Here is a 10,198-nt window from a genome sequence, read left to right as displayed (position 1 = left end):
TAAGAAGACACTGGAGAGCTCTCTTCAAATCATTGCTCTTCATTGCCAAATCGAACTCCAACCTGCATATCATAAAGAGCAGTATGTTTTAAGTCTGAGCAAACCTCAACATAATTACAATCATTGATTGCTTGCGCTACCTCTTGGATATTCCAGGTAAATGAAGTGCTTCATTGGCATAGCCCATTCCTAGCAAAAATTGTGCTAAATCATCATGATGTTCTCTCCCAAGCCTACTTGCCCTGTATAAAATTTACAATGTTAAGATATATATCTCTCTCTGATTTAATGCATTAGGATTAGGTCAGAACAGATAGAAGGAAAATAATACCACTTTACTGCACTAACAGCATCGCCATAAGCAGCAAGACATCGGCAACGAATACCAGGATGACTCAAGGATAAGGCATGAGCGAACATGTACCTATCACAACAAGATATCACTGCCATTATTCATGAAACCAGAATCCAAAATGAATATCCTTTATTGGTTGTTTGTCAAGATTAAAAAATACTCAAGGAATTATATTCACAGGAATATTATACTTGGAAATATCATACTCGAATATTATTTTTAAAAAAAAAAACTTGTTTGTTAGCATTATAAATTGTTCGGAATTATTTTTAGTATTCCCAAGAACAAATTACAAATATGCTTGTTTCATTATACATATTCCTGGCAATGGAATCTCAATTGCCCAGATACCCCCATTATCAACAGGAGGAGGAGCTCTTTGACAAGTAATAAAATAATTGAAAGATAAAATTGTAACTTTTTATGTTATTTCTTATTCCATTGACATGGGTTAAGTCTCCTAGAAATAATTACCCTTGTGTGAATCCCATGTATGTCTTTTTATGCAATAAAGGAAAGGCAGAAAATTGAACTCCAGGAAACACAAGTTCACACATGTAACTGAACAGATATGAAAAAGCTTGGATGGATTAAAAATTCAATTGAACCTCAGATGTCTGACTCACCTGTCAATTAGCCAAAGAACTCCATCTCTGACGCCTACCACAACAAGAGGTCCAATCGGGCGTTTCTGCTCCATCGGAAAACGAGTTACTGCCACAGAGACACCCCCACCACCAACAGCCACCTCACTAGCCTTTCTCTCTTCTGCTTCCCTTCCCATCCAAGAGTCATCGGTGTCAACTCTAGATTGTTTTGGCAATGATAAGAAAGGTGGCACTGAAGGAGCATGCTGAAATGAAGCCAATCGTACTACCTAGAGCAGGACAAAACAGAAATGTCTATACTCTTATAGAAAAGGAAAAAGGAATTTCATTGAAGAAGAAAAAAGTGCAAGAACAGAGGAAAAGGCATTCACTCAGAAGACATAAGAAATGTGTTTACTTTTTATCAGATGATATGACAAGGTAACCAGTACATGGGCGAAAAAGGTGCAGAATGTACAAAGGATTAAAAGATATTTCAATAAGGATGCAAAAGCATACACCCGAAATATAACCAAGACGCTTCTAACTATCCTCTGTTGAAATTTCTGACAAGATTTTGATGAATTATTCAGAGAATAATTCAATATAAATAAAAACAGAACTTACATCTGAGTTGCATTTAATTGTCTTGATCCATGCAAAAGTCAAACATAAGACATTCATTACAACTCTTGAAATCGAAGAAAACCTAAAGCCCATAAAATGTCAACACAAACTTCTATTGCGGATGGAAGTGTGTTCAGAGCCATACTCTGTTATACGAGCATCTACAATTCATATTATTCAGGACACAACTAAAGCTCAAATCTGAGGGAAGACAATATAGACAGAGTGTTGCAATAAATTTCATAGATGACAAAAAACTTGACAGCAATTTTAACCTGCAACATTGGTGGCCTCAATGATATTCTTTCTTCTGTAGTAGCTTGGGGACCATCTACTGTAATTAGTGCTAACTCTCCATGCTCAGCTACTGCTCTTGCCTGTGCTTCTTTCATTTTCTGCTCTTCCTTCATCTTCTTTGTTTCAATGTCAATTTGTGCAACCCCAGCATCTACAAACACAACTCTGAAAATCAAGACATACAAGTGGTAAATAATTTTGGCTGGAGGAGTGCCTAATCAGTTCGAATTTGATGACATTGGTTTCTATAATATCTTCATCTCATTAGTTATTACGAAAAATATGAATAACACATTAAAGTATTGCAAATGCACTAACTTTGTGCAATACAGAGACAAATACATAGATGATTGGCACAAAGAAAGATAGGATTTTCTTTTGGAGGCTTTTGAATAAAATTGTAGAGAATGCGCAAAACTTACTCTATAGTAGTTGGTGTAGCCACAAACAATTGTCTGCGGTGCCAAACGCCACCAGTAGCATATGGGATTGCAACATCTCCCAGGTATCTATATTGAGGGCGCAAACAAGAGATGACTATGTATTGCTGATATGCAAATGCACAGTATTCAACAGTTTGGTCCCAAGCAGTCCATTCTGGCTGGGGAAGTAAACCGCCCACAGGCTGGAATGTCTCCCAACTGAATCAAAAACAAAATTGCATGCAAAACTAAATCCAAGGAATATCTGAAGATTTTGGCCACATAAACAAATTGTAGATTAATGCTACACTAGTGTACAACTAGGTTAAACCTGTATAGCTGGAAGTTTTGAGGTGCTGCCTCAGCTGGAGATCTGTATGAAGAAAATCCATCATCATAAGTAGAAAATGAAGAAACACCACTACTTCCATAACCAGATAAAGGCATAGACTGGATTGTTGAAATAGCTGTGGCGGCAATAGGACTGACTCTCCTAGATGACCGATAGGCAACTCCAAGCAGTGCCCCTCCATGCAAACCAATCACCTGAAGAAATTCGTGAGATAGAAAAACACGTTACTGCCCAAATGATTGTTAATAACATGATAAGGGCATACCATCTTTATAGTTTATTAATATACACAATCTGCCAGAGTAAGCAATTGCATGGTCATATGTCATAACTTTATATAAAAATACAAAAATAAACTAGCACAAGAAAATTGAAAACTCTTTTTAGAGACAGTCAATATCACAATCCGCAAATAGCTCTCTTTGTTCCCAAAAAACTCGGGAAAATTCAAGTAATCTACATTAAGAAATCCAAAAACAAATAAAGATACATTATTTTAGAGACTGTTGTTGAAGAGCATCTTTTGTTCTTGTTTTGATCCTTCCACAGCTGGGGTTGCTGCTGCTGTTATTGCAGCCGCTGCTTTGTACATGATGAGTTTCTGAATGACTGCTTTGTACATGACGAGTTTCTGAATGGCAAAGTTGTTTGAATTAGTCCAAGAAGAAAACAAGTAGGACCCTTGGCTAGCTAAGACACCAGGGTTTATGCACAAAAAGGAGAAAATTATATACTTGCCTCATTAGGTTCTGTAAAGAGTACGATGCATTAGTGTCTTCCGGAAATTTTGAGACAAGAATTCCAAGACCTTGTCCTCTGTCTCTCAATTTCTGTTTTCTCATTTAAGTTAGTTCAAATTGTCCCAAAACATCACATTGTGGTCAACCAATATAATTAAGTAATTAACTATGTAGTATTATAGCATGGAGTAAAAAATCAAGAGAGGTGGTCAGATACCTTGAATGCATCTTCATCGGTTCTATCATCTCCAATATAAACAGGAATTTTAGCTTTAAACAAGTCTAAATAGTTTAACAATAATAGCAATAGCAATAGTAGTCAGCAGCCACTAATAACTCAAACCCACAATTTGAGTGCATAACCTCAAATAAATAAATAAATAAATGAATAAATAAAGCGCTTAATGTACTAGAATAATTTATCCTGTTCCTATTTTGACAAATATTACTTAATATACTAGAATAAAGTATGTAAGCCAAAAAATATTTTCCTTCCCTTTTTACAATAAAGGATGAACTCTAATCTTTGGTCTCTTATTTAGATTTATGAAAATGACTCCAAAAGTGTTAAAGTGGATTTTTAGAGAGAAAAAGAAATTAAACCTAATCATGATAGGGTAGCATTTAAAAATATACTAATTTTTATCGTCATTCCATTTCATTTCATAGACTATACAATAATAATCAATTTGTACAAAGCCTAATATAGCAAGAGACAGAAATCTCATTCTAATTAATTAAGGTATAACTTCTGTTTAAGTAAAGGAATTTTGCAATTAATGCAAAATGAAAATAAATGCAAGTTGAGATGAATGCTATATCATTGAACTTAACTTTAAAAACATTTATAAGTTAATATTCATGAAGGCAGCAGCACAGCCACTGGGAACACGATAATCAGCCAAGGCTAGATTATTACGAGAAAAGTCTTTACGAGGGTAGTTTTAGGACAAAACAAGGACCTACCGGTTCACTGCGTGTACCAACAGATCTCATTAGTATATTTGATGTTCCATCATCTAATAAGATGCGGACTTGAACAGAAGCTGAGGAAGCTGCTGCGGCAGCAGCAGCTGCTGCTTGTGCTGCAGCTGCCTCTCTTGCTCTTTTTGATGAACTACCCTTGGGAAGAACAGGAAGTCTTGGGGGAATTGCTGATTCCAATATAGCAAATCTGTCACGGCATGTATCCCAAGCAAGAAGCCTTGCAGTTCCAGAGTCAACAATTGACCAATCACTAGCCATGTATACAGAGAAGTAAGGAATATCTGGCCAAACAATTGCAACATACCTGAAAATATTTGTGCATTCAGAAAACAACCACAGTACTGATATTTAACAAACAAAATGCTTTTGCTTAACCATATTAAGATAAAAAGCATATAAACCACAAAACATTATAAATAAATTTTGAATCACAATAGTAACAGTTTTATGTGTTGTATATTCTATAAAGAAAAACGAAACCATCTGTTACATTTAAGAATTAAAAACATTAGTTAATTTGATTGAATTATGGAAATAAATTAAAAGTAAGAAAGAACTTACTTCCCTGAACTGCTCACAGAAAGCACAGAGTATGAATCATGTGGAACAGGTGTACTAATGTGCTTCTTCCCCTGCTTGACAGGCAATGGTTCAAAAAAATCTCCCTTTGATCTTCCAGTTTCTGACAAGGAGCTATTATTTCCAAGAGATGGATTTGCTGAGTTGTTTAACTGGAAATTTAATAGCTTTAGTTCCCTTTCAACTACAAATACAGCAGAATGTTCTCTGCTGTCTGATGGGGTTGGTAGCGGAGCTACAGGTGGAAGAGATCTAGGGTCAAACTCGCAGATAATAACACCAATATTGGTTCCAGTAGCAACAAGATGTGGCTGCAAGGTGTGTGCAACCATACAATACACCTGCACCAAAAATCAGCAGCTAAATTCAGTTTGAACAAACCCAGTAAGAGGTGTACAGTCAACAAAAAGAGGGCAAGGAGTAATATGAACTTGAAGTTCAGCTTCTCCTACGGTAAAGAATTAATTGCCCAGGGCATTTGACATACATTTTCTACAATATACAGAAACTATGATAGGACTAAATTGACGCTTTCCACATATTCTCTATGCTCAATCTTGATCTATCCTCACCTCTATTCAAATTATACATTTGACAGAGTATTTAGTTGCTTTGAATTATATTATCACTCTTATTTTTTTCTAGCTTCAATAATAAGTTATGAGAACAACAAACATGCTCTTTTTTACTGTATCATACGTACTTAACTAAATCAGATAATTACAATGTACAGTATATGTGCCAGTTAACCACATACCCTCAGTTTCTTATTAGGAGCAAGAACTTGTGGAGGAATAACTGTGGACAATTCGCACAATGGCCTTGTGAGAGCAGAATAAGTGGGATGTTCAATTGCCCTAACAAAAGCATTTATATAAAGAAATGTTCAATTTTATAATTAATAAATCTCGTCACTAGACTATCAAGTAACGAACAAGAAACACAAAGGCACCAAAGAAAGGAAATGGCATACCATATGTGAGAATCTTTAGCACAGGTTAGAATATCAAGGTTTGGAGCTCGGGGATGACACCATGAAGCCACGCTGTGGCAAGCCAACTTTGGGACTGGCTTTATGCGCCGCAGCTCCTACAAATTAAAAGCAGGCAACAATAGCAAAATTTAAATAAATGACAAATGTTTATGACTAGGAGAATTTTCAGAGTGAAATATCACTATCATACCTTAAAGGAGACTGTGTCCCATATAGCTAATGTCTTATCCACACCAATTGTAATTAGCTGAGGAGCACCTCCCATCACCCTAGACAGCTCAACAGCAACAACCCCACCATCATGTGCCTACATGCAACACATGGTATCAAACAAACTGAATGTGAATAAAATTTGTTCAAGTCTTACATAAAAGAAGAATAGGGTAGAACTGAAAAATAAGGGTAGGAACTTAAGAAGAAAAGAATCCAAATATATCTTCATTTACTTCAATTTAATTATACAATTTTCCATATGCCAAAGCTTCATAATTTTCTTTTGTTTTATAAAAAATATGTCATGCATTTCATATTAAACTCAACCAAACATCAGTGCACTATCTTAATCATAGAGGAAACAGCAACTTTAATTGAGCTATAAATAATGATGGCTTATTTCTTTGTAGCCATGATTGCAACAAGTATTTATCTTCACCGGTTATGAGACAAACTGACAAAGTAGAGGTAACTAGAGGGGAAAATGATACTTTTAAGCTCAGCTTGGGCACAAGTTCCCGTGAATCTGGCCCTTGGTCAGCACTCCAAATTATGAGCAATCCATCACTGGCTCCTGAGACCAAAAGAGCCTGGGAGAAAACAGGAAAAAAAAACCTTCACACCAGAGTACAAAAACAACACTTCCAAACACAAAAGCAATACGAAGAGATAATAAACCATCCTAGTTGCATTCAATAAGATTAACTAGCAAATGAAATTTCTCAATAATAAGTTCTTCATGGGACATCAAGATTTACCTCACCAGAAGCAGCCATGAAGGACATTAAGCAAGAGATTGATCCTTTATGACCACCAGTGTACCTCCGCACAAGCTACAAGGAATAGAAGTATCAATAACAAGCTAATAGCTATAACTAATAGAATACTTTAGGTACCCACCTTCCATGTGATCATTGAGAGAACTCTAATGACACCATCAGATGCACCAAAAGCAACAAGAGGACCATCACCAACACCAGATCTATAAAGGAACTCCATGCTGCAACAGATAGAATTGGGGAACTAAAGGAACTCATACGGTGTACATGAAGATAGCAAAAGAAATGTAAAATATGACAAATGATAAATTAAAAGGTTTTCATATAACGTGTTATGTCAGATTTCCATCAACAATTAATACAAATAAAAAGCTGAATCTTGGTACGCTTAAATGAAAAAAAAAAAAAGAAAGATGAATGTTCACACTAGGATAGTAGTTTTTAAGAAATAGTAAGAGAGAAAATAAATGAATTTGGCAATTTATACATGGAAATGACCACTTGTCCACCTATCAAATATGAAATGTATGACTCTTGATACTTGTGCCTGCATGTTCTGTGAAACATATATTTTGCAGTAATGAAGGCAAGAAGCCCACAACAGTACGGATCACAAAAATTTGATTTACAAGTTAATTATTGTCATGAAACCACTCCTCCCAAAAGCTTAAGCTGATAGTAGGAGATACATAAATGGTTATATCTCTAACACGCACCCTCAAGCAAGAATCTCTTTATGGGTTTGCGTGAATTTTTGCATAGGCCTTCTTTCTCTTTTTATTTGCCTTATTTTGAACTTTCTTTCCTACTGGGGGGGATAACAATGATCGAAAGCATTTAGTCATAAAAGTATTGATACTATGTCATGAAACCATTTTTTCTAAAAGCTTAAGTTGATAGGATGAGAGACATGAATGGTATATCTCTAACAATTATTTTACTAAATAAAATTACCATAATCTTTGAAATAAGCAGTTATACAATGTTTGTCAGATGACTTCACTAGAATGCAACTATTCTCATTGTTTTATACAGAGTCATATAGCTTTTACTTGATTCCAAACAAACAAGATAAATATTTTTTACAACTAATAGAGAACAAAGTATTGCTTGAGTTGGAGTATGTCAGATTATGTCAATGAATACTTCATTAAAGGAAGGAGAAAAAAGCTGGTAAAAAGTAATAGCAACTATCAGATAATCATAATGTCCTTGCCTTAATAGATTATTAAAAGCAATTTTGACATCAATGGCTGAGGATCTGCTGAACAACAAATAATGCAATAAAAATTTACCAGAGAAGTGACTTGTTATCAAGCTCTTGCTTCGGTACATCACGACCACGCATTGTCACCAAGTCCAAAAAAATAGCTTTGTTTAAACAACATATGACAAGAAAATGCCTTCCTTTTGTAGTTGGGGCAGGAGAACTTAAAGCTGAACTGAGATGATGGACAGCTGTAGGCGCCTCTGCAGCTGCCGATCGATTATGCCAAAGTTGCCAAAAGCGTACATCGTCATCATAAAAATTCACCTGCTTAACACTTTAAGGTAGATAAAGAGTCATGAAAAAAAAAATGAACATAAAAGAAAGGAAAATGAAATATAATGTTAAAGAATAGGCATATTACCTTCCTCCTCGAATGGCTTCTGTAGGTTTCCCTTTAGACTCTACCAAATCCCCAGGAAAAAAAAAGGAGGAAAATGAAATTCTGTTAATAAATCAGTACAAAAATATTCATTGCCTACAATAATGCTTAAGAAGGAATTTATCATGCTGTTTTAGTAATCCTATAAAGAAGAATCACTGGTTAGCAGTTACAGTATCCAAGATTCATTAAACTAATAACATGGAGTAATTCAACGATGCAATTTAAGTACATCATAACTTGGTTGAACTAAATGACATTCATGGAAATTCAAGCAATTCTTGCTGCCAGAGCATAAAATGGTGTAGCAGAGCTTGCATTCTAAGAGAACTTTCCTGAACAGGAGCAATATTGTGACAGATGACAATAAACTATTATTACATTTAGGCTCCCAAAGGACATGAACCTGACTGAAGACTTTTCTCTTCTAAATACAAAGCAATTTGGCAACCACCAATTGTTAGTTAATTGCTCAATATTCATAATACAGTTCCATACAAGATTCCCAAAATCAATAAAATTCCGCCCAGAAACGCTTCATAAAACCAGTAGCGTACTAAACTTTACCAATGAGGAGATTCATGCTCCCATATCCATCCAATTAAAGCAAAATGCAGCAGTTCAATAACAGAACAACAATGATTAACGCTATCTACTATTTCATAAGCATTTTCACAGCTAAAATTTTGGCAGCAAGTGTGGAACCTGTCTCTCCCTCTGCAAGCTTCTCCAATTTTGCGCCGACCAAACGTCGCTCATCCACTCCACCAGCTTTCAGCTCATATATCACCTGAACAACGCTTCCACATCAAAATCTGATAACAGATTTCACTGGCAACGAACGGAGCAAAAGGAAAGAGAGAAAAACTGTACCTGACGGTGTTCCCAATTCCAAACGGAGACTCGATCTGAATCATCGGCGGTTACCATCCATGGATGCGTCGGATGCAACTGGATCTTAACGATTTTGTCAGTGGAAGGCCGGAAGGCTTTCAGCCGCAGCATCTTCTCCTCTTCTGGTAGCTAGAACAGTGGAAATAACAAAGAGAAACAGATTCACAGAAAGTAGCGAAGATTGGAGAAGCGCTTCAGATTTAGCTTAAATCTCTGGAGAGCTCAGATTCCATGTGAATTTTCTTTTTGACGAATGTGCGTTCACTGAACGCACGTCAACGACATCGAGCTACAAAAACTTCTTCCTCGCTAACAACCATGCACCTTTCCTCTTCCTTTTCCTTTCTTGTTTTCTGAGTAACCAAACAGGAATAAGCAGCACGTTTGTAGCGAGGCGGGTTCAGATTTGAAAGATGGTTGATGCTAAGCGCGGATTTATGAGCGGTCTAGCGTTGGAGGCTCCAATAAATGGAATTGTCTTGGTGCTTCTGCAATTGTGCAAAACGGAGATCTCTGACGACTTTGCTCTGATGTGCTATCGAACATTTCCTTCCCGTTCTTTTTTAAGTTTTTTTTCTTTCTCAGTTTCTATGTCCTTAATTTTTTTTGCTAAACTATATTTTTTTACCTTAAAATTTAACAATTTTAAAAATATAACTAAATTTTATTTTACTTTGATTTTATATTTAAATTTATTTTTGTATTAAATATATTTTTAAAAGT

At 35.7% G+C, this 10,198-nt stretch overlaps 1 protein-coding gene across 1 annotated transcript in view; it reads right to left on the bottom strand.

The window, feature by feature from the left end:
• LOC107646002 overlaps window positions 1–10,060 on the bottom strand; it is a gene marked incomplete in the record, with an annotated part of 11,646 nt that extends 1,586 nt beyond the window's left edge. The window contains 19 exon segments of the mRNA XM_016350172.2: window positions 1–62; window positions 141–242; window positions 332–424; window positions 982–1,232; window positions 1,845–2,031; window positions 2,289–2,507; window positions 2,620–2,834; window positions 4,347–4,671; window positions 4,929–5,287; window positions 5,704–5,803; window positions 5,920–6,035; window positions 6,131–6,247; window positions 6,645–6,743; window positions 6,912–6,986; window positions 7,054–7,153; window positions 8,228–8,476; window positions 8,564–8,603; window positions 9,287–9,371; window positions 9,455–10,060. Of these exon segments, the coding sequence (XP_016205658.1) occupies window positions 1–62; window positions 141–242; window positions 332–424; window positions 982–1,232; window positions 1,845–2,031; window positions 2,289–2,507; window positions 2,620–2,834; window positions 4,347–4,671; window positions 4,929–5,287; window positions 5,704–5,803; window positions 5,920–6,035; window positions 6,131–6,247; window positions 6,645–6,743; window positions 6,912–6,986; window positions 7,054–7,153; window positions 8,228–8,476; window positions 8,564–8,603; window positions 9,287–9,371; window positions 9,455–9,586 (2,926 nt within the window).

Source organism: Arachis ipaensis, chromosome B06 (assembly GCF_000816755.2).
Source record: "Arachis ipaensis cultivar K30076 chromosome B06, Araip1.1, whole genome shotgun sequence".
Taxonomy (NCBI): domain Eukaryota; kingdom Viridiplantae; phylum Streptophyta; class Magnoliopsida; order Fabales; family Fabaceae; genus Arachis; species Arachis ipaensis.
The sequence above is the reverse complement of the archived record's forward strand: the minus strand, read 5'-3'. Positions and strand labels throughout refer to the sequence as shown.